The 26289-nt window shown below is 44.3% G+C and overlaps 1 protein-coding gene across 4 annotated transcripts in view; it reads right to left on the minus strand.

Annotated features, from left to right (window-relative positions):
* The window catches only part of PARP2 (poly(ADP-ribose) polymerase 2), a 141682-nt gene that overhangs the window by 75153 nt on the left and 40240 nt on the right, over nucleotides 1–26289 (minus strand). For all 4 annotated transcript variants that reach the window (XM_085894897.1, XM_085894895.1, XM_085894894.1 and 1 more), the window contains one exon: nucleotides 23072–23225. In XM_085894897.1, the coding sequence (XP_085751023.1) occupies nucleotides 23072–23225 (154 nt within the window). The remainder of the gene's footprint in view (nucleotides 1–23071; nucleotides 23226–26289) is intronic.

Consider the following 26289-nt stretch of genomic DNA (forward strand, 5'->3'; position numbering starts at 1 on the left):
CGTAGCTGGATTTCGGCGTTGATCCGAAAGCTGCGACTCGGATTGCCCGTCAAGTGGGCGCGCAGCTGCGATTAGTTAAAAGCGGTCGCCCGCACGCCGGCGTGGTGGAGATCTACAACAATATATATATATATATATATATATATATATATATATATATATATATATATATATATATATAAATATATATATATATAAATATATATAAATATATAAATATATATATATATAAATATATATATAAATATATATATATATATATATATATTTATATATATAAATATATATATATATATATATATATATATATATATAAATATATATAAATATATATATATATAAATATATATATATAAATATATATATATATATATATATATATATATATATATATATATATATATATATATACATATACACAGTAGACGACTCGCAAGTCGTCACCATCGGGACCGAGAAAAAAGTGACGACTTAGACATGTGATGACTTACGCGTATGCGAACATTCATGATGACTGTGGGGTGAAGGATGAAGTCGCGCGTGGCCTGGACATGTACGTGTGAAAGGGCACAACAATCTCTAAGCCGGCTATTGTACCAAAAGGGAAACACAATCCTCGGGGCATAGGTGGGGGTTCATTGGTGAGTTGGAAAGTGATCAAGCAAAGATGGAATTCATGAATCAGTTTATCAAAAGTAAAGATAATGAACAACTGCAGGACAACTTGTATACCATCGGTGATGGTACGTCGACAAATTATATGACACACAGTCATCGTGGTGATGACTACCACTCAATGCCGATGTGTAAGTGAATGCGGTGATGTACAAAACAAGCCAATATAAAACCATGATCGGACTTCAACACTAAGCTCGATCGATCATTTACTCCTTCGTCAGAGACTGCATTGCGCAGCCTGGCTACCTCTTCAGATGGGCTGTGGGACGGCGCGCTGACTGAGCTGAACACAGCGCAGTTATAAATAGCCGATCACTGGTGGTGTCCACCAATGAGCATGCATCACAATTCCATGAAATCGGGCTTCTCACGAGGCAGCAGTTCCGTGTGACGAGTTAGGCGAGACAATTTACTTGAGTTTCCATTACGCGGGAACGGACAACATCTGACGACTTAGACGAAGTGACGACTTAGACGAAGTGACGACTTAGAGATGACGACTTTCAGACTTTATTCAAAGGGATTTAACATGAGATAAATTCAGGACTTTTTGACGCTGCCGACTTTGGCGAAGTGACGAGTTACACGCTGCCGACTTATGCGTAGTCTACTGTATATATATATATATATATATATATATATATATATATATATATATATATATATATATATATATATATATATATATATATATATATATACATATATATATATATATATATATACATACTTCTTCTTTCGGCTGGTCCCGTTCGGGGTCGCCACAGCGGATCATCCGTATGATCCACATAGTGATTTGGCACATGTTTTACGCCGGATGCCCTTCCTGACGCAACCCTGGTCGCCTCTTACGACACAGGGATATGGTACACCTATTTTAACCGGGGTATACACCGGCCCAGTACACTGGTACTCATTTCGCCGACCTCGGAAGGATGACAGGCTGAGTGAACCCCCTGGTGTAATCATTCAGTGGCCCAACGGGGATTGAACTCAGGACCTTTTGGATCCCAAGCCGCTGCCCTAACCACTGTGCCAACACCAGGCTCATATATATATATATATATATATATATATATATATATATATATATATATATATATATATATATATATATATATATATATAAATAAATATATTGTTACGGCTGTGGAAATTCGCAGAACGCCATAAAGGTCCCTTAGTTCAGTTAGATCGATAAGTCTGTGTTCAGTTAGATTTCCCTGCCGTTGTTTCATGGGATTTATTCGCGTTGACAGGGCTATGATCCTTTGAGGTACGTTTTTCTTTTTCTATCGTTATTTTGAACCAACCACATCTCCACCACCAATACAACTAACATCGCTCCCCTTAACCACAACGCCAACCACGCCACCAACGCCACAACCACGATCGCCTCTACCACCAACCACCTCACCACCTTTGCCGCTACGCCAGCTATCAATTCCCTTCTTCTCCACGGACACATTCCAACCCTCTCTCCGCATTCAATCAATAAACGCGAGCAAAAGGAAGGAACTTGAAGGCGCGCGGATTTTTCCCACCGAATATTCCCACCTGTTTTCTCCGCACTTGGTGTGGGGGGAGGGCGAGGCAGATCGTTCGCCATTGGTCGGTTCGTGGAATGAGGTGCTGGGAACGGAGGAACGCCCCTTTTCGGGAAGCTTCTCGCAGGAACTGGAAGGGGGGCGGAGCAGAAAACAGGGAGGAGCAAGGGCTTGGAACCCAGGGGATATAAGGGCGTGCAGGATGCCAGGTCTGGCAGTTCGTGTCTTTGGTTGTCGAGCCCTTTTGTCGTCAGAGCTCGTGTGGTTTTGAGCTCGTGTGGTTTTCAGTTCGTGCCTTTTGTCATCAGAGCTCCTGTGTTCTCGTCGACTGGCAGCTCGCAGCTCGTATGGTTTTCTTCGTATGTAGTTTTCTTCGTGGTGGCTGCTCGTCGAGCTCGCAGCTCTCGTGGTTTTTTTCTTCTTGGTGGTGGCTCGTCTTCTTGGTGGCTGCTGGCAGCTCGTGTGTTTTTGTCGTCGAGCCTTTTCTGGTCGGGTGATTGCTGCTGCTTTGTGGTGGTTCGAGCTCCGGGTGCCTTCCCTCTGGGTGCCAAGTCATGAGGGTTGTGTGCGGTGGTCCATGGTCGCGGCGCGCACGAGAGGAGAGTGCCGGAGAGAGCTCGCCGACCGTCGCACCACGAGGGTGCAGGTAACCAGTGTCGGTCTCGTGGGGCCCATCCGGTCAGCCAAGTCCCACGCCCACGGGCCCAGTCTGACCCCCCTGTCTATGGGGGTGGTCTTTCCTTTTCTTTCAAATGAATGTTGGTGGCGCCGTGTCCATAAGTAAATCCTGTTAAGTGCCTGTGAAATAATATTCGGTTGTAATGCTTTTGCTTTGTCTGTATACGTGATTGCTTTTGTCTCTTTGCATCCGTGTATGATTATTTCATTGCCTTGCCTGCATACGTGTTGTGTGTAAATTATAAATAAATGTGCTTGGTTCAAATGTACCCCGTTCGTTGCGTATTCTCCCTATTGGAAATGCCATCTTGAATCGCGGAATAAATAGCTGGGTTTTAAACACCCGTTAAATAGAATCGGATCCGATGAGGTCGGGCGATAATACCCGCTCGGTTATCACTGCAGAACGGAAGGGACCGCCCGTTTAAGCGGTTCGTGTCCCAAGCCAACCTGCGTCGAAGTACGGTCGCCCGGTCGGCTGTCCGCGCAGGTACTTAGGTAGATCGAATTTGGCAAGTGACCCTATCTTGCACGGGTAGACAATTGGCTCGGCCATGGTGGGGATTAGAAACCCACCCGTGACTGGTTTCCAGCGTTAGCTCCGGAAAGTCACGACTGAGTTGTTCGTCCGGTGGGCGACGCGGTTGTGATTAGAGAAACGCAGCCGACCGCACGCCGGCGGGCGCGAATTCGTAAATATATATATATATATATATATATACATATATATACATATACATACATATATATATATATATATATATATATATATATATATATATATATATATCTTCTTCTTCTTCTTTCGGCTGCTCCCGTAAGGGGTCGCCACAGCGGATCATCAATATGATCCGCATCGTGATTTGGCACATGTTTTACACCGGATGCCCTTCCTGACGCAACCCTGGTCGCCTCTTACGACACAGGGATATGGTACACCTATTTTAACCGGGGTATACACCGGCCCAGTACACTGGTACTCACTTCGCCGACCTCGGAAGGATGACAGGCTGAGTCAACCCCCTGGTGTATTAATTCAGTGGCCCAACGGGGCTTGAACTCAGGACCTTTTGGATCCCAAGCCGCTGCCCTAACCACTGCGCCAACACCAGGCTGTTATATATATATATATATATATATATATATATATATATATATATATATATATATATATATATGTGTATATTTGTGTAAATATATATATATATATATATATATATATATATATATATATATATATATATATATATATATATATATATATATATATATATATATATATATATATATATATATATATATATATATATATATATATATATATATATATATATATATATATATATATATATATATATATAAATAAAACAGCCTGGTGTTGGTGCAGTGGTTAGGGCAGCGGCTTGGGATCCAAAAGGTCCTGAGTTCAAGCCCCGTTGAACCACTGAATTATTACACCAGGGGATTGACTCAGCCTGTCATCCTTCCGAGGTCGGCGAAATGAGTACCAGTATACTGGGCCGGTGTATACCCCGGTTAAAATAGGTGTACCTTATCCCTGCGTCGTAATAGGCGACCAGGGTTGCGTCAGGAAGGGCATCCGGCGTAAAACATGTGCCAAATCACTATGCGGATCATAACGGATGATTCGCTGTGGCGACCCCGAACGGGAGCAGCCGAAAGAAGAAGAAGAAGACATATATATATATATATATATATATACATATATATATATATATATATATATATATATATATATATATATATATATATATATATATATATATATATATATATATAAATATAAAAGGGTGGCCCAAAAACAGCAAAAAAAAAAAATTCAGACGTCTCCACAAGCCTTAAATTATTCCACTATGATTCAATAACGCGCATAAAATTTTTTAAGTTGATCGGAGGTGATTTAGAGGTCACTCCATATGAAGACTTTTAGTTTCATGAGTTGGTTAAATTAGGGTATGGTCAGGTACGATTACGGGTACTTCTGGATGTCCGAGGTGGAAATGGAGTGCATTTTCGAACTCTATGCGGTCGATTTACTCCAAGAAATGACTGCACCGACATTGAATTCACTACCATTTTGAAAATATGACCTAAAACAAGATTTATCATTACTGGAGTTGAGTAACTAATCCTACTCATTTCGATATTTTCTAATCTCTAATTAATTTGTAGTCCGTCTAAACATTTCTTAGAGTAAATCGACCCCACTGAGTTTGAAAATGCAGTCCATTTTCACCTAGGAAGTTCAGAAGTGTACGGATTCGCATCTCACCATACCCTAATTTTTCAATCAAAGGAATTACAAACTATTATAATATTTCGTCTCATTTACCAAATACCACTATCATCTCCGCCTCTATTGCTGTCTCCACTCCCGCCTGAACTTATTTCTAGCCGGCCCAACATCCAGTGCTTTAGATTCAATGATTCACGAAAAATGTTAGTTCTTTATTTCGTTATTATTATATTAAATTAGGGTATGGTGAGATGCGAATCCGTACACTTCTGAAATTCCTAGGTGAAAATGGACTGCATTTTCAAACTCAGTGGGGTCGATTTACTCTAAGAAATGTTTAGACAGACTACAAATTAATTAGAGATTAGAAAATATCAAAATGAGTAGGATTAGTTACTCAACTCCAGTAATGATAAATCTTGTTTTCGGTCATATTTTCGAAATGGTCGTGAATTCAATGTCGGTGCAGTCATTTCTTAGAGTAAATCGACCCCATAGAGTTCGAAAATGCACTCCATTTCCACCTCGGACATACAGAAGTACCCGTAATCGTACCTGACCATACCCTAATTTATTCAAGTCATGAGACTAAAAGTCGTCATATGGAGCGAGCTCGAAATAACCTCCGATCAAGCTAAAAAAAATTATGCGCGTTATTGGATCATATGAGAATAATTTTAAGCTTATGGAACAACATTCTATTTTTTTCGACTTTTTTGGACCACCCTAATATATGTATAATATGTAGTGTTACGGTTGTGGAAATTCACAGAACAGCATTCAGGCTTCCCAGAGATCAGTTATGTCGATAAGTGTGTGTTCAGATTAGATTTCCCCGCCGATGTCTAAAGGGCAATTATTCGTGTAACCGGGCTGTGATCGTTGAGTCAGCCATTATTCTTTTGCTATCTTTATTTTGGAACAACCACTACACTTCAACAACCGCACTCACCTTTCAACAACCACGCTATCCCCACGACAGCGCCAACCACAACCACCATCTCAACAACCACGCCATCCCCACCAAAGCGCTAACCACACTGCAACAACAACATCTCAACAACTCCCGCCCCGATAACCATCAGAACGGGTAAACAGAAATGACGGTTGGAAAACAACAACTGAGCCCAGCCGAGCTCTGTTGGAATTTTCCCTCAGAAGGGCGAAAAGAAAGAATGTCTGTGATTGGGCCAAAAGAGCGGGCCAAAAGGAGCCGAGCTGAACCCCCCTGGAATGTCCCCCCACCCCCCTCCCCCCGCGCCGCGAAGGGGGGGGGGCGAAGCGCCGGGGTGATAAAAGGCCAGGCTGAAACGACAAGAAGTCAGTCTGGGTTCGCCGAGGAGTTCAGTGGAGGTCTGGGTTCGCCGTGGAGTTGAGTGGAGGTCTGGGTTCGCCGTGGAGTCTGGGAGCGGAGTCGATCTGCAATCGTCTGCAGTCTGGGAGATGCAGTCTGAGAGTGCAACGGAGTCTGTCAGCGAGTGGAAAGAGAGGCTCTGCTTGGTCTCTCTCTCTCTTTGGTCGACTGAGGCGCCGGTGGAGCCGGAGAGGAGTCGCCAGCTGGATCGTCATTGAAGGCACGGATGGAGTCCAGCGGAGTGCGGGCTGGGCCACCGAGGGTCGCCGAACCAGGGCCCGGCAAGTCACCACGAAGGTGACAGGTAACCAGAACGGCCTCTCGGAGCTCTTGCGGTCTCCACAGCTCCGTGAACTATTAAAGACCCACGAGGTCCAGTTCTGCCCTTCCCTTTCCTGGGGTTTCTTTGAATGAATGTTGTGGCACTGTGTCCGTCAAGTAGTGAACTGTTAAGTGCTTTTGTACGTAAATAATAGAACGGTTGTAGTTCTTTGCCTTGCCCGTTCCTGCATTGCTTTATTCCTGCATGATTGCATACGTGTTTGATTGCATACGTGTGTAACAAATAAATGTCCTTGTTTGAATGTTCACCCGTTCGTTGCGTCCTTTCCCTCAATTGAGCTGCCGTATTGCGTTCGGAATATTAGCTGGCTTTTAATAGCGATAAAGTAATCGGAACCGACGGGGCCTCGCGATAATACACCGCTCGGCAAATCGCGCACGGAGCGAGCTGCTTAAGCAGCTCGTTTCCAAGCAGGTCCCGTTGAGGTGTAAATCCCCGGCATTTCTGTCTGCGCGCATATTTAGGTAAATCGACAATGCGGCGATCGAACCCTGTCGCGCGTAGACAGAATAGTTGGCTGATGTACAGTGTGATTAAAAACACACCCGTAGTTGGATTTCGACGTTGATCCAAAAGCTACAACAAGGTTTGCCACGTCCGGTGGGCGCGCGGCCGCAATTAGCTAAAAGCAGTCGTTCGCACGCCGGCGTGGCGGGAAAACTATTATATATATATATATATATATATATATATATATATATAAATAATCTTCTTCTTCTTCTTCTTCTTTCGGCTGGTCCCGTTCGTGGTCGCCACAGCGGATCATCCGTATGATCCGCATAGTGATTTGGCACATGTTTTACGCCGGATGCCCTTCCTGACGCAACCCTGGTGGCCTCTTACGTCACAGGGATATGGTACACCTATTTTAACCGGGGTATACATCAGCCCAGTACACCGGTACTCATTTCGCCGACCTCGGAAGGATGACAGGCTGAGTGAACCCCATGTGTGTGTGTGTATGTATATATATATATATATATATATATATATATATATATATATATATATATATATATATATATATTTTTTTTCCAGCAATGTCTGTGTGTGTCTGTGTCTGTGTCTGTGTCTGTGTCTGTGTCTGTGTCTGTGACCGCTGTTTCTCGACAACCACTGGTCCGATCTAATTGAAACTTGCCAACTGCATTGCTGGGGACTTGAGTATGTGCCTTTTCAAGGTATGATATTAATCGGACAAGAGCTTCCCAAGTTATGGCCATTTATTTACCAACCAATGACAGGCCACGTAGTTGCGTGGGCATGCCCGATGGGGGAAGAGAACCTCAGCCGCACTACAATGTACAGTGGGGAGAACAAGTATTTGATACACTGCCAATTTTGCAGGGTTTCCCACTTACAGAACACGTAGAGGTGTGTAATTTTTATCATAGGTACACTTCAACTGTGAAAGACGGAATCTAAAACAAAAATCCTGAAAATCACATTGTATGATTTTTAAATAATTAATTTGCATTTTATTGCATGAAATAAGTATTTGATCACCTACCAACCAGTAAGAATTCCAGTTCTCACAGACCTGTTAGTTTTGTCTTTAAGAAGCCCTCCCATTCTCCACTCATTACCTGTATTAACTGCACCTGTTTGAACTCGTTATCTGCATAAAAGACAGCTGTCCACACTCAATCAATCAGACTCCAACCTTTCCACAATGGGTAAGACCAGAGAGCTGTCTTAGGACATCAGTGACAAAATTGTAGACTTGCACAAGGCTGGGTTGGGCTACAGGACAATAGGCAAGCAGCTTGGTGAGAAGGCAACAACTGTTGGCGCAATTATTAGAAAATGGAAGAAGTTCAAGATAACAGTCAATCTCCCTCGGTCTGGGGCTCCATGCAAGATCTCACCTCGTGGAGCCTCAATGATCATGAGAAAGGTGAGGGATCAGCCCAGAACTACACGGCAGGACCTGGTCAATGACCTGAAGAGAGCTGGGACCACAGTATCAAAGAAAAGCAGAAGTAACACACTACGCCATCATGGATTAGAATCCTGCAGCGCTCGCAAGGTCCCTCTGCTCAAGCCAGCGCATGTCCAGGCCCATCTGAAGTTTGCCAATGACCATCTGGATGATCCAGAGGAGGAATGGGAGAAGGTCATGTGGTCTCATCAGACCAAAATAGATCTTTTTGGTTTCAACTCCACTCGCCGTGTTTGGAGGAAGAAGGATGAGTACAACCCCATGAACACCATCCCAACCGTGAAGCATGGCGGCGGAAACATCATTCTTTGGGGGTGCTTTTCTGCAAAGGGGACAGGACGACTGCACCGTATTGAGGGGAGGATGAATGGGGCCATGTATCGCGAGATCTTGGCCAACAACCTCCTTCCCTCAACAAGAGCATTGAAGATGGGGCGTGGCTGGGTCTTCCAGCATGACAACGACCTGAAACACACAGCCAGGGCAACTAAGGAGTGGCTCCGTAAGAAGCATCCCAAGGTCCTGGAGTGGCCAAGCCAGTCTCCAGACCTGAACCCAAGAGATAATCTTTGGAGGGAGCTGAAAGTCTGTGTTGCCCAGCAACAACCCCGAAACCTGAAGGATCTGGAGAAGATCTGTATGGAGGAGTGGGCCAAAATCCCTGCTGCAGTCTGTGCAAACCTGGTTAAGAACTGTAGGAAACGTCTGATCTCTATAATTGCAAACAAAGGTTTCTGTACGAAATATTAAGTTCTGTATTTCTGATGTATCAAATACTTATTTCATGCAATAAAATACAAATTAATTATTTAAAAATCATACAATGTGATTTTCAGGATTTTTGTTTTAGATTCCGTCTTTCACAGTTGAAGTGTACCTATGATAAAAATTACAGACCTCTACGTGCTTTGTAAGTGGGAAAACCTGCAAAATCGGCAGTGTATCAAATACTTGTTCTCCCCACTGTACGCACTTCCGGATAGTGATGACTTCGTGTATTGTAATAATTTCTCGATTTCTTATGCGCATTTATAGATAAACACAATGCCCCAAGTTATGATCATTTTCATATTAGACGGTGCATAAATTTAGGTAACATCAGAGTGAGCTGGTATGCTCCGAACCAGGAATAGTCCTGCAGTGAAATGCTGTTTTGGGGGTCAACCTTGCACTTGCGTTCCTATAAAGTTTTTTTTGCGGTTTTTATATCTTTGAAGGGTGCTGAACAAGAATCCAAGTGATAACATCCTGTCAGGTTTGGGCAATTTGCATAATATGCAAATGAAGTCGACCATTACCGAAATTCAGTTTTTTTGCTATATCTATGGCTATATATTTGATAGGATGGAAATAATGGTGTCTAAACCTAGGTTTTCATGGTCAAGGAATATAATAATACCAGTTACAAGTGTCTGAGATGGCATGCATCTTGGATTCCAAGATGGCCACCACAGTGTTTGGCTATATCTATGGCTATATATGGGATAGGATGGAAATAATGATTCTAAACCTCGGGTTAAAGGGTCTTGCAGTCATGGGTAAGGATAATGAATGCCTTAAATGGGTCCACGATTACGGGGTGGGGGTGGGGGTGTTCCTATATCGTTTGGCATGTATTGACCAATATCATTTTCTCATTTCAGACACCAGAGTGAGATATGAGCCAATGCTTATTCCATCCATGTAAAGGCAACTTTAAAAACAAGCCCTTGTCAACATCTGGTGCAGACCGTATTCGAAGCATCATCCAGGCAAGTAAGATATATAAAGATGATCTCCATGTGTCTTTGGAGAAATGCTTGCTGAAGATGAAAACCCATCTGTCCAGTGTCACTGACAATGTGTATCAATTTATACATCACAGGTGTCTATAAAACGATTTCTGAAACATAATGATACTGAAAACGCATCACCAGCTCCAAAGCGATCTCGTCGTTCTGATTCGCAAGGAACGACATTTAACTTCCGAGAGCACTGCATATTCTGTGGTGCATTATGTATCATGGATCGCGATCCAAAACATACAGGTCGGTGGAGAAAAGTCACTTTGTGCCGTACGGCCGATCGTGCTGCCGATCGAACCTACAAGCAAAAGATATTGGACACTTGTTTCGAGCGTCAAGACAACTGGGCAAAGGATGTTGAAATCCGTGTTGTTGGAGCAGTGAGTGATCTACATGCGGCGGATGCAAGATACCACATGGACTGTAGGGACGCATTCATGACAGATCATGCTATAGCAGCAGCTGTCAGAAGCAGCCTTGATCCAAGTCAAATATCTTTGGACTCTTCTTTCCAATCAACTGTATCCAAAATGAAAGCAGACATGACAAAAATATGGAACTCTGTAGATGTTTATAACCTGTATCTTGAAAACGGTGGACAGAAGTTGTCCCGTAGAGCCTTAGTTTCTCATCTGTCAGATCATTTTGGGCCTGATTTACTCATTTTAAATGGTTCAGGTGTTGCCAGCCTTTTGGTATTTCAGAGTAAGGCATCAGGCCTGTTACATCTGGTAAATGATGAAGACGAATTCGATTGTGTATTAGAAAGGGTTGCAAAACGCATTGTCCATGAGAAGCAGAGGTTACCAGCTGATAGGAAAGTATACCAAGCTAGTGTAGACATTGATATTGCACTGGACTCTGTCAGTGAAACACTTCGTTAAAATGTCTGACAAAATGAACAACATTTTGTCAGCTGCTCTAATTGGCAACATTGTCACCAGCATTTTAACCAACCGATCCACCCCTCTTCAGATTGCACTTGGTGTTGTCCTCAATCAGAGGTCTCTGATTGAACAGTTCTATGATTGCAGGGTAGCTTGTTCTTATGATGAAATATTGCAGTTCAAAGCTTCAGCAGCAGCAGCAGTGCTCAAGAACTTCACCATCATGGGTATGACCTGTCCCAAAGATGGTATCATTCAAGCTGTTGCAGACAACTTTGATGCAAACATATCCTCGCAGAACAGACTTGTTAGCACCCATTCCCTTGCCATTGTAATGACTGTTACTAACAGGTACTTGACTGAGGAATCACATCTTGAGACATTCCCGAGACTGACAGCAAATGAAATGCAGCAGCAGGTAATTGATGACATCCCTGTAGAGATACAAAGGTCCCAAAAAACCTGACATGCCTGATACTGAGGCTAAGCGAGCTCTATTGCCATTACGTGTTCCAGCCGCACAAGTGGTATCACTTTTGAGAGCACAATCCCTCGACTTTGACTTCTTGCAAGCCATTGACTCTGATGAGGGCATACCGGAGTTCAACGGATTCAATACTAAGTTGTCAAGGGAACAGGGCCATACCATAAGACCAGCCACAAGAGCCATAAGAATTCCAGCTCTCACAGACCTGTTAGTTTTGTCTTTAAGAAGCCCTCCCATTCTCCACTCATTACCTGTATTAACTGCACCTGTTTGAACTCGTTATCTGCATAAAAGACAGCTGTCCACATTCAATCAATCAGACTCCAACCTCTCCACAATGGGCAAGACCAGAGAGCTGTCTAAGGACATCAGGGACAAAATTGTAGACTTGCACAAGGCTGGGATGGGCTACAGGACAATAGGCAAGCAGCTTGGTGAGAAAGCAACAACTGTTGGCGCAATTATTAGAAAATGGAAGAAGTTCAAGATAACAGTCAATCTCCCTCGGTCTGGGGCTCCATGCAAGATCTCACCTCGTGGAGCCTCAATGATCATGAGAAAGGTGAGGCATCAGCCCAGAACTACACGGCAGGACCTGGTCAACGACCTGAAGAGAGCTGGGACCACGGTATCAAAGAAAACCATAAGTAACACACTACGCCATCAAGGATTAAAATCCTGCAGTGCACGCGAGATCCCTCTGCTCAAGCCAGCGCATGTCCAGGCCCGTCTGAAGTTTGCCAATGACCATCTGGATGATCCAGAGGAGGAATGGGAGAAGGTCATGTGGTCTGAGACCAAAATAGAGCTTTTTGGGTTAAACTCCACTCGCCATGTTTGGAGGAAGAAGAAGGATGAGTACAACCCCAAGAACACCATCCCAACCGTGAAGCCTGGAGGTGGAAACATCATTCTTTGGGGATGCTTTTCTGCAAAGGGGACAGGACGACTACACCGTATTGAGGGGAGGATGGATGGGGCCATGTATCACGAGATCTTAGCCAACAACCTCCTTCCCTCAACAAGAGCATTGAAGATGGGGCGTGGCTGGGTCTTCCAGCATGACAACGACCCGAAACACACAGCCAGGGCAACTAAGGAGTGGCTCCGTAAGAAGCATCTCAAGGTCCTGGAGTGGCCTAGCCATTCTCCAGACCTGAACCCAATAGAAAATCTTTGGAGGGAGCTGAAGGTCTGTGTTGCCCAGCGACAGCCCCGAAACCTGAAGGATCTGGAGAAGATCTGTATGGAGGAGTGGGCCAAAATCCCTGCTGCAGTCTGTGCAAACCTGGTTAAGTACTACAGGAAACGTCTGATCTCTGTAATTGCAAACAAAGGTTTCTGTACCAAATATTAAGTTCTGTTTTTCTGATGTATCAAATACTTATTTAATGCAATGAAATGCAAATTAATTATTTAAAAATCATACAATGTGATTTTCAGGATTTTTGTTTTAGATTCCGTCTTTCACAGTTGAAGTGTACCTATGATAAAAATTACAGACCTCTACGTGCTTTGTAAGTGGGAAAACCTGCAAAATTGGCAGTGTATCAAATATTTGTTCTCCCCACTGTATATATATATATATATATATATATATATATATATATATATATATATATATATATATATATATATATACATATACATATACATATACATATATACATATACATATACATATACATATAGACAAGCCGGTAGGCGACATGGCTGCTCGCTCTGGATGGAAAGCTGGCCGACGCGACGAGCCGATATTCATGTACATGCTATCAATCAATTTAGCACAATAAATATGATTATCACAGCCCTCTTAGTTTGCGCCCAGAAACCTGCCTTGTGAAATTTCAGGCATGTTTCTGAAGAGACTCTAACAAATGGCAGCCCTGGTAATTCCATTTATCTATTCGCTAAAGATTTTATTTTTTTTATATGATGCTCTAAGACATTCTCCTTGGGCACAAAAAAACAGGTCCCTCGGAGGTCCAGTTTCGGAGGTATTGATTTTTTTTGTACAGTCCACAATAAGTGTACGATGTACGATAAAGTATTTTAGCTGTTGCTAAGCAACGGAGGTGTGCATAGCAACCATTCATTTTTGTGTACATGCTCGCCACATTGTACACATTTCACCCAAGTTTCATCAAAATCAGACTCTTTCTCTTAGAGATATTCGCAATTAACCGTTTCTGAAATCTTCGACATGTACTCGCCCAAAACCTATCTCCTCCTACAAATATTTTTTGTTAGGGCTGCAAATTGGCATGAAGGGAGCGAGATAGATTGCGCACAGAACTCTCATCTTCGATTTTTCGATTTATTTTTTTTTATTTTTTTTTTATTTTTTTTGACCACTTTAAAGGGCTGTTGCTATGCCGTTGCTCGGGCCCGGGGTCCCATATTCGAAAGCACACGATTCCCAGAAATATTGGTCCGACCTACCAAATTTCATTGGAATCGGTTGAGTGGTTTAGCCCCGAGGCTTGACCAAAGTTTCGCGGACAGACAGACAGATGGAAATGTCCAGAACAAGGGTGCTCTAAAGAGCAGCCAATAAATATATATATATATATATATATATATATATATATATATATATATATATATATATATATATATATATATATATATATACATATATACATTGTTACGGAAATAGCCTTTATTGGAATACTATATATAGGATTAGCTCAGATCCCCCATTAAATGCCTCTTTAGCTAGGTTGTGTGGTAAAAGGGACGTTATCTGTGTGTCGGGAGGAGTAAGAGATTAGTGGCCTGGAGAGAGGGTGTGGCGAGAGGGAGGAAGTGACGCGAAGGGAGGGCTTTGGTCGGCTCCGCCGAAAGAGGCGTGCTCGTGGAACGAAGAGAAAACTGTAAAGAGAGAAAAGGGTAGAGTGTGTGGAAATCGTCGCAGAGAGAAGGCGTCCTCGTGTGTCGAAGCGAGCAAAGACGTGAGAGAAACGAAGGGGAGAAAGAGAATTGTGTGTGAAGAACAGTCGGGTTCTCGAGGCGTGCTCGGAGTCGCTTCGAAGCGAGCGAACGAAGGAGGCACAGTGTTGGATCTGCCGGGAGAGACGCTGAACCGACCTGCACGTTGAGGATTCTGCCGTGAGAGGGACGGCAGTCGGCTTTGAGAGGCTGCCTGCACGTGGAGTTGACGATCGACTCGTATGGGGAGGTGATCGACAGGTTCGGCCTGTGTCTGGCCGCGGAGCCTCCGTCCTTACTCACCTCACGGCTGGACACGTTGTCGATCCGCCTGGGGAGCTCGGCACCTCAATTTGGGCCTTGTCTGGTGCACCGGCCAAGCCTGGATTTGTGTGCTGGACCTCGAGAGAGATCGGCTGAGGCCCATCGTTGATCTGGCGGACTTGTGCCGTCGACATTGCGCGGGGCCGGAACACGCTGAGGAGAGCGTGCGCACGCGGTTCCTTGAGAGAGCAAGAGTACGACGCCTCCATTTCGCCACGCGGCACGTTCGAGCGGGAGTTCGAATCCGTGGACATTCGCCTGTTGCAAGCGACATTCGTGCTTTTGACACTGTCCTCTCGTCCATGAGACATCACCAAGTACTCTGTCTTGTCTTGCATGCATGCTGTTTGTCTGTCTGTCTTTGTCTGCACGTTGTCTAAGGCATATTTCGGTAGCGACCCTCTCAAAACCTTTAGTCCGTGGTTCCTTAGTTAAGAACGGGTTGAGGATTGTTAATAAAACCATTGTCGTGAATTTTGCTTGTGTTGTGATCCCCGATGTTCCCCAATAAATCTGGTTAATTCGTATGAAGTTGCCGCTATGGATTAATTTGTGTCGCGTCGAGTAACGATCCGTTCGAATGGCATATAAAACCAAAATGGTTACAGACTGGCAGAAAACGCTCGGCATCTGACACAACCAGTCTGGAACCAGGGGTTCTATTTCCCCAACTAGCAAGGTACAAGGATTACGTTGGTATCGCGATTGAAGGCGCGTGACTGAGGCCTGTGCTGAGCCGGCCGGCGTTATAAACCCCGGAGACAGCGATGTGAGGGTGGGGCGCCAAGGACCGGGTGAGAATCCCGCCACCCCGGATCCGCAACAATATATATATATATATATATATATATATATATATATATATATATATATATATATATATATATATATATATATATATATATATATATATATGTAAATCTAAATCGATATATAATCTTCCGGTAGACGGATGAAGGCTTTGTAAACGGACCATTTTTTGCCAGTTATTGAAAAATATTACCACGGTGTTACCTCGTGCAGATATCCTGAAATACAATGTGGACATACTGTCGCTGGCTAACTCAATGCAGATTCAATCCCCATCCAAAGGCATTGTGGACGTGACGTTTAGGTAATAAGCCCACACCATGATTTATATCACATCATTAATGAGCATTGTTTGCCAACTGAATGCACAGTTGGATTGGAATAAACATTGGAAAAAACTGAATTGGAAGATAAATAAATTTGGCTCGTATTTATGTACTGTACTGTACTATATAAGGGCCCTGTCACACCTTGACGTTTTAGCCAGCAATGGTAACGTATAAAAATGTATGTAAAACGTTGGCGTACGCTGAAATTTTGATGTTTTTTTTAAAGTTTTGGGCGTATTCATAACGTGTTGGTCGTATGCATAACATATTAGTAACGGGCACAGAACGTTTCGTTGTGTTATTGATAACTTTTATCAACGAATGCTTAGCCTGTTGTCGGCGTTCACAACCTATGCCCAACTATAGTTTAACTTACGCATAGCGCGCTAAACGTATCGCCGGCGAACTCGTGGCGTAGCCTGTTAAGAACCTGCCGGACGCCGATTTAAATCATAACCGCCTGAGAATTTGAAGTGTCAACATCGCAGTCACACCTTGACGATTTTGCCAGCGTATGCCGGCCTATGAAAAATGTGTCTGAAACGCTAGGCGCACGTCAAATACGGTATAGGTAAGTTGTGTGTACGTTAAAAGTAGGCTGGAAAACAATGAAGTACGCTGTCATATTACGTGGTACGTGTAATACGTCGTGAAATTTCAAGCATGCTGAAAATTTTACGACGTACTCGGCGTATGGCTAACACGTTCCGCATGCGTTGTCATATGTTCCTGGCACGCTCCGCGATCGTTTACACACGACGGACACACGTTACTTGTAGGTTACTCATAAGTCGACACACGTCAAGGTAATATTTAACATACCCGCAACCTAATTTTCAACCAATGGGTGACGTCCTTTTAACCTATGAGTAGCGTGCTCTGAACCTATGTTTAACGTGCTTGAAACCTATGAGTAACGTGCATTGAACCTATTTGTAACTTGCCTTGAACCAATGACTAGCGTGCTATGAACCTATGAGCAACATGCATTTAACCTATGTGTAGCATGCTTTGAACCTAAGTATAATGTGCTTCTAACCTTTGAGTAACATGCTATGAACCTATTTGTAATGTATCTAAAACGCACATTGTCGTATGTACACGAATTAGATTGACGTCTTCCGGATGACCACAGCATTTATTGAATGCGTTTCTAACTTACATCTAACGTATAATGGCGTATTGGCAGCGTTTAGGGGAATTGGTATATACAAATGGGCTTCACAAGAGGAACCCATCATTGCTCCAGACTCCATGTTGAGTAGATGTCAATGCCAGTTGTATCAGTAGTAGTAATACTATTAGTAGTAGTTGGTGTGCGTGACAGTAGTAGTAGTAGTTGTAGTAGTAGCATTGGTTGTAGTAGTATGTCTATGTCAGTAGTAGTATGTGAGCGTGATGGGGAGGGTGTGGGTGATGATGGATCCTCTTATCGTCCACGAATAGGAGACTAATATTGACTAATACCTTGACGCACCATTGTTCGATGTTCTTCTCGGCTAATTTTTTTTCCTCATTCCCATGATGAAATATTTCTTTGTTTTACTTTTTAAAGTAATAAAAACGACTTTGACAAATGCATAATGTACTAGTAATGAACACAGAACGCTTCGATAACTTATAGATAAGTTATACCAACGATTGTTTATCGTGTTTTAGTCGTCCACAACCTATGCCCAACGATAGTCCTTCGTATGCATAGCGTAATAATTCCCAAGCACGTTATTCATAGGTTATAAATAAGTCACGGGTACCCTAAACATTACTTTGATGTGTTTTGACGTATGAGGAACTTTCAATGAACGTGTTGCGAAGTGTGAACAACGTTCGTGTAGCGTGCTTACAAAACGTTACTCATAGGTTAGAAATAAGTTTTGGGTACGCGAATGTTACCTCTACGTGTTTCGACTTATGAGTAACATACAATTAACGTGTGTCAACAATCGCATAACGTGCCTACAACTTATGGCCAAAGTAGCGGAACGTGTTAGCCAAACGCCGAGTACATCGTAAAATTTCAAGCATGCAAAATTTTTTTGACAACTAAAAAGTACAACGTTTTAAACCAGCGTAATACCAATTACGTAAGAGGTGTAACCAATCACCAAAACTTCCGGTTCCGGTTTTGAGCGGCAAGAGGTCTCCTTCGGGGCTCCCTGCTGACATTCTCAAAGTTAAGTTCCGGTTGTTATTTGTCCCGTTTTAACTGTTTAATTTTCTCACCTACATGTTAATGTGTGTTCCTAGTTCGGTTTTGTTTCAAAAATCGTGCTATTTTGTGAGTATTTATGTCGACGTTCTTACCTGGTGTTTGAGGCCTAGTCCTAGGCTTGAGGCCTACCGGTTCCACTTGGTGTTCGATCGTTTTTTTTGTTTGTTTGTTTGTTTTTTCTCCCCATTACCTTCAATTTCTATCCTCCCCATTACCTTCAATTTTCATCCTCCCCACTTTCCAAACATCCCCCATTCTCCCAACTAATCTCTTTCTTATCTCAAAAAAAAAAAAAAAAAAAAAAAATACCCAACAACAACAACAACAACACGCTCACCTTCTCCCGATTCTGCTACTTCTTCTTCCTCTTAACTTCCTCCTCGTCTTCCTCGATTTTTTTTTTTTTTTTTTTTTTTTTACACTTCCATGACCTAATCTGTTGAACTCTCTCATACATTAATATTAACAACAAAAACGATCTTATAATGCTTCATCTTCCTCTCTCACACATGTGGTACTCTTTACTGTTTCACAATGCACTACTCTTCTGCTATTTTAACAGACTGCTCCCATTTCGACCTCTCCTTCATTCCTTGCCTAAAAATCCAACTATTACAGCGCTTCTTCTCTCCATGCTCTGAATTCGCCTTCATTGCATCCATCAAGAATTGTGTTAAATCGCATCTCTGACCTAAAACTTTTAAAAACCACAGTTTGCCATGGATGCTCGCTTTCCATCAACCATTCTTTTTTTCCAACTTCAGTAGCAACTCACCCCCATCACCGCTCAGTTTCACTCTCAAAGCAACCATCCCACTCTTCTCCCTCCAAGCCTCCCTCTCACCTCTCTCAAAAATCCCCCCTCACCTTTCTCCCACCTTTCATCCCCCTCACTCTTCCTTCTCTAAGTTGCCCCCCTCTCATCCACCAACCTGCCTCCCTCCACTGCCCTCTCACCTCCATCTCTTCACTCCATCTCCTCAAATACTCAACTGCCATCTTCCTTGTCTCTTGTCCCCCCTCTCTCCCAGCACCACAGAGCCTTTTCTCCTCCTCATTCGGCCCCCTCCCCTCGCTATTCTGCAATACCCCACACTCCTTCAGCAACCCTCCTTACCTCCCCCTCGTCCCTCGTCCTACCCTCCCCGCCCCCTCCACCTCCTGCACCCAAAGCCTCCTCCCCTACCTCTTCATTAAAAGTGTGGACCTCAAATATCCGGGGCCTTCGCTCAAACCTTTCAGATCTTTCCATGCAGGTTGCCACTGACAAACCAGACATTATCTGCCTAACAGAAACTTTCCTCTCCCAAGACGTGACTGACTCCCAAGTATCTCTCCCTGGTTACTCCCTCTTACGGTATGACAGACCTGAGCCTCGTCCTGGTGGAGGTGTTGCTCTCTTCATCAAAGACTCTATTCCTCACTCTCCCTGCACTGCTCTCACTCCCCCACACCCCCAGGAATACCTCTGGCTTCGGCTTCCCCTCCACTCCCACCTCATGTTTATATGTGTACTGTACCGTCCACCGAACAGTGATGACTCCATCTACACCTCACTCTCCGAAAACATGGACCATCTTCTATCTTCTCATGCAAACTCTCTCTTCCTCTTATGTGGCGACTTCAATTGTCATCACGCCAGTTGGCTAGGTGTGGGTACCTCTCTCACCTGCCATGGGACATCAGCAAAAGCTTTCTGTGACTCATTGGGACTGACTCAATCGGTCAACTTCCCGACCCGGATCTCAACCAATGGTACTCCATCTCTTCTGGATCTGATTTTGACAAATTTCCCTGACAATATCTGCTGCTCTTCCTTCGCTCCAATTGGTTCTTCTGACCACGTCCTTGTTAAAGTGGACATCTTTCTGGCTGTTATCAGAGAACCACCTCACCGCCGTCGAGTCTGGCATTTCACTCAAGCCGACTGGCAGGGTCTCCGAGCAGCCATCAAACTTACAGACTGGTCTCCTATCACTACTTTCTCAAACATCAACTCATCCTGGGAATTCTTTCAAAGAAACTTGCTCTCCCTCATGCACAGATTTATCCCCTCTCGTGTTCAGTTGTCTTACCCTTCCTCCCGCCCTTGGTTTACTGAAGCTTGTGGCGAGGCAGTTGTCCTGAAACAACTTGCCTTTGCCTCATGGAAAGCAAACCCAACTGAGGGCAATCTCAGTTCCTTCCACAAAGCTCGGAACAAGTGTGTAGCTACCCTCAGGAGAGCCAGAAAACAACATCTTTCTCATCTCAAGTCTGAACTCTCAAACCTCTCTCCCTCCTCAAAATCCTGGTGGCGTTTAATCAAATCTGTTTCTGGTGTATGTTCCCCCTCCATCCCCTCCCTTTCCTCAAATGGCCGCACTGCTGATTCCACACGTGATAAAGCTGAATGTCTAAACTCGGTGTTTGCAGCTAAATCTTGTGTCCCAAACCCATCACTATCTCTACCCACTTTACCCAGTCGCACCCAACTGTCCCTGGACTCTGTATCCTTTTCTCCTGACAAGGTGGAGAGCTTGCTTTCAAACCTCGAGTCAGATTCTGCAACCGGTCCAGACGGCATCAGCCCACGTGTCCTCAAAGCCTGCTCTTCTGCTCTTGCTCACCCTCTCTCTCTGTTCTATTCACCCTCTCATTTTCCCAAGGTCATCTGCCATCTGCTTGGAAATCTGCTAACATCACTGCCCTGCATAAAAAGGTGCAAAAACAGATCCCTGTAACTATAGACCAATCAGCCTTCTCCCAATCATCAGCAAGGTTATGGAATCCATCATCGCTTCAGACATGAAATCCTTCCTCTTCTCCAATGGCTTGATTTCCAATCATCAATTTGGTTTCAGACCAGGTCACTCTACCCTAGATATGCTGCTACTGCTCTCCCATCAATGGATGGAGGTCCTCAATGCCAGACAGGAAATCCGAGCCGTATCCCTGGACATATCACGTGCTTTTGACACAGTCTGGCACCCTGCCCTACTCACCAAACTCTCTTCCCATGGTATTCAAGGCCATCTCCACTCATGGCTCGCAGACTTCCTCTCCTGTCGCAGTCAACGTGTGGCCCTAAATGGAGTTCTTTCATCCCCTCTTCCTGTGCAGGCTGGAGTTCCTCAAGGTAGCGTTCTGGGCCCTGTTCTTTTTCTGGTTTTCATCAATGATCTCTCGGACTCTCTGGAAAATCCTCTATTTCTCTTTGCCGATGACTCCACCCTCTGCCGTACCATCTGTCATCCCTCAGACCGGCAAGCAGCAGCTTCTTCGCTCACTGCAGATCTGGATAAAATCACAAACTGGTCCAACACGTGGAACATGTCTTTCAATCCAGACAAATCTCACACTCTCACTATGTCTCTTCGAAAGGACCGTTTATAAAACCCCCCCATCCACTTTCTCAACAATCCTCTGGAAGAAGTCTTTTCTTTCAAGCTTCTGGGTCTCACTATCTGCCATGACCTTTCCTGGGAAAGTCACATTTCCAACCTTGCCTCAAAGCCAGTCGCCGACTGGGAATCCTCCGTCGTGCAAAGTCCTTCCTCGGCCCTCTTGAGCTCCTGACCACTTACAAAGCTTTTGTCCGTAGCCTGATGGAGTACTGCTCTCCCCTCTGGGCTGGTGCTCCTGCCTCCCACATTTCTCGACTTCACGCTGTCGAAACCAGGGCTTTTAAGATCATTGGCATCTCCCGCAATGAAGCTGAGTCTTTGGGCCTCTCACTCAATCACCGCAGGTTGGTCGGTGGTCTTTCTGTCTTCTACCGACTCCTCTCCAGCCTTGCCCCCCTGCTCTCTCTGCGATTTGTCCCAACCACATTTCCACAGGGCGCTCAAGGTCCGCCAACAACCCCCTTCTGGTAAAACTACCAAAATCACGAATCACTGCTCATCTTCACTCTTTCATTCCTCTTTTTTCCCGCCTTTGGAATAAACTTCCTCACTCTATTCTTTCCCATTCTTCCCTTCAGGCTTTCAAAACAGCTGTTCACCACCACCTCTTATCTTCCCCCATCCAAATCCTCGATCTTTTCTACCCCCGATAATCCACCCAAGCCCACTTCCTTCAATTCTCCTGCTTTCCTTCCTGAAAGTCCCTTTAATGTCCATCTTCCCCTCGCCATGTTCCCCGTCCCATCCCCATCCCTCTCCCTTCCACAGTTCACCTGTGTCTGTTCCCCAATGTTTTGTCCCTTCCACTCCCGCCCCTCTTGTCTCATGCCTCCTTGCTGTGAGTTGTGTGTTCGCTCTCATACGAGCCTCGACCAAGGTATACAAAAAAAAAAAAAAAAAAAAAATAATACTACCTATGGTAGTGTTTTTCAGCGTGCACCTAATGTACACATGACGTACCCATAACGTATTCGACGTGTGCCAGCGTTTTAGAAAAAAAAATCATAAATCGGCATACGCTGGCTAAATCGTCAAGGAGTGACAGCCCATTTAGCAATCGAGGGTAGAGTTAATATCTACAGCATTCCATTGAGAGTGGGACAAATAGTGAAATAAATATACCTAGTGGAGCTTTTTTAATGTCGTACTTCATCTCAACAACAGCACGTTCCATGAGCTGTTTGTTGCACAGGGTGTCCAGTATAGCAAACACCTTGGGATGTAAGCAAGAAGGCGGAGGAGCTATTGCCGGCCCAGAATCCACCTCAGTCTTTTCCTGCATGGACATACAGGGAATGTCAGAAACATTATGCTATGAAGTTTATATATGGAATAGTCATGTGCCTGGGATACCAGACGAAAATAGCAAGAGCCTGCACAGGGGTACGAGGCCTAAAGTCTGGAAGACCAATGAGATTTAAGCCAGTTTCATTGCATGGGAAGAATTCTCACATGTATTTATTTGAGTGAAAAATTAACTACAATGGCCTGAAAATAAAAAGTCTGATAAAAAGGCATTTACAAGGTCTGATTTTATCACTTTCATAAGCATTAAACAAGTAAGAAAAGACAAAATATCATAGTCCCCGTTGTTTAAGTAATTTTGCTGTGTGGGGTTAAAGGGCGAGCCCATATTTATGTCCAAGTAAAATGGCTGCCAGTCTACCAGTCGGCCATCTTTGATAAAATAGGCAAAATAAAGTGAGGGGGATGTGTATGCCAACAACTACTGTGTTTGTGCCAAGTTTCAACAAAATCGTACCGTGCATGTCCGATAAATGGTTAGGGGCACGTTTAAGTAACAAAATGGCCACCAGTCAGCCATCTTGGATCTGATCTCAAAAAAAATGCCGTGCTTATGCAAGCCATCATTCATTATCTGTGTGCCAAGTATGAAGAAGATCAGTATATGCATGTCCGAGAAATGGTTGAGGACGTGTTCAACAATCGGGCTTTTTTTACAACTAAAATGGCCGCCAGTCTACCATCTTTGATCAGATCGCAAAATAAATTGAAATGCCAGTGTATGCCATTGTGTACTGTGCTTGTGCGAAGTCTGAACAAAATCGGACCATGTATGTCAGATAAATGGTTCAGGACACGGTTAAGTAACAAAATAGCTGCCATTCGACCATCTTAGATCTGATCTCGAAAAAACACATGACGTGCTTATGTTAGCCATAATTAATTATATGTGTGCCAAGTTTGAACAAGATCTGTAAATGCATGTCCGAGAAATGGTAGAGGATGTGTTTGACACAGGGTTATTTTATGCAACGAAAATAGCCGCTGGTCGGCCATATTGGATCGAATGTGGAAAAAAAAAAAAAGACAACGTGCATATGTATACCATCATGAGTTACCTTTGAAACGAGTACAAATAAAATCAGTCCATACATATAAAATATATATACATATATATATATATATATATATATATATATATATATAAAATACAGTCAACCGATACGAAACTTCTACAATCTTAATTATACTAACATGCCAGGCGCCACCAGACACGTACCCAGGGAAATTAAAGGCAAAGAAGGAGAGAGAAAGTATGAGGTGTTTGCCTTCTCTTTTTTCCCTGGCGTGGCCGATGGCCCACGCTTCCCAGTCACGTAGGAGGGGAAGGAGGGGGAGGAGGGAGAAAAACAGGGAGTGTCATCGGTTTGTCATTTGAGGAGGTACGATGAGGTGTGGTGTCGTGTGGTGAAATGCAGTGAGGCACAAAGAGGAAAATGTAATGATGTGGGTAAGGGGATTTTAGGAACAAAGAAAATAACGTGTGAGGAGATCGTTCAAATGATGTGTGATGAAGTCTGTACATGTACAGTAAATACTTATCCCATCTCATTGCATTCTGGCGTCTGGCTCTTCTGCTCAGTCATGGACTTTGTTCCACTCCGTAACCCCAGGAACAAAGGGTGTTGACCTCGCCCCGACGAGGATTTCACACCGGCAATCACTTCATTTGCTCCACACTATTCCACGTGAAGGAGTTCCCAGAATAACATGGGGCGAGGGCATCTGGCAGCGCTCTCTGGCCACAAACATGTGCTGGACACCAAATGGGGGCCACAGTTGAGCGGAACGCTAGGGCTATCCCCATGACATTGAATTGCACCCAGCGCATGCCCGTGCCCTGAGCCAGACACGACAATGTCCATCCCAAATAATATATATGAGTAAAAGCTGCTCCCTTGTCTCCTGCCAGTCCAGAGGGAGATGTGGTGGTCGTTGAGCGAGGCAGCGGTGGCATGGCGTAGCGATTGTAGAGCGGCGAGTTCATGATGGTGATGACGATTGTGGTTGAGATTGTGGCATCAATAGAGTGTAGGCAAGTTTGGGTTGTGGTCTCATGTGGGGATTTTTAGGAAGGCATTGGGGTGGTTGTAGAAATGTTGTAGCATTGGGGTCTGAGTACGGCAATGGTGTGAGGTGAACGTTGGTTTGAGAATGGCCCGAGGTTTTAATGCGTTTTGGTGGCGTATGCAAATGAGCTGCTTGCATGCTTGTGTGATCGAGAAGGTCATGTGTGAAGTAAAGTAAAGTAGATAAAATAATGAAGAATGGGAATAAGACATTGTCAGGTCAGGTTAGATATGTGACCTGCTACAGGTACCATGTAAACCTGTACTAACCTGTTCCATGGTCGGGTTGTCGGCGACTAAACCGTCTCCCCCACCAGGTTTTCTGGTGAGGAGGGTGTTTGGATATGGACACCCAGCAGGATTAAAAACAAAACCTGTCAAAGGGCGGAGGAGCTCCTTGTGAGCCAACGGCCATCCATATCTAGTGCCCAACTGTGTCTGCGGACGTCCTCCTGCAGTTGGGTTACTTCTTATTAGGAGGTTGGTGGCAGGATTTGCACTCCAGCCACCATAAAACGCTTCATTCCGCAAAACGAAAACCCACTCCGTGGGAGTACCTCCTGTGCAACTTCCCTTCGCAGGGCAGCTCACCGGATGATGGGATTGGGGCAAAGCCTTCGGGACCCCCAATCTTTGATAGGAGGGAAACCACGGGGTAACATCCCTGGGTCAGATTGCGGGAGAGTGTGTCGGAGTGGTGCTGAGGTGTCGTCCACCAGACGGCGGTCTCCTTGGGTTAACCTGAGGCGGTCCCTTCGGGTGGGTGCCTGGAATGTCCTATCCCTAAGAGAGGATGATCACCTGTCTCTGTTATCATCTGAGCTCAAGCGTTTGGACATCGGGATTGCAGCTCTCTCTGAGGTTCGGAGACCGGATTGCGGCGAGATAATGGTGGGTGGTTACACCTACTATTGGTCTGGTCGCTCTGATGGTTACCATACCCAAGGAGTTGCTGTAGCTGTGTCC

Source organism: Eptatretus burgeri, chromosome 9 (genome assembly GCF_056783735.1).
Source record: "Eptatretus burgeri isolate ZD-2024b chromosome 9, Ebu_testis_v1, whole genome shotgun sequence".
In the NCBI taxonomy this organism is placed as follows: Eukaryota; Metazoa; Chordata; class Myxini; order Myxiniformes; family Myxinidae; genus Eptatretus; species Eptatretus burgeri.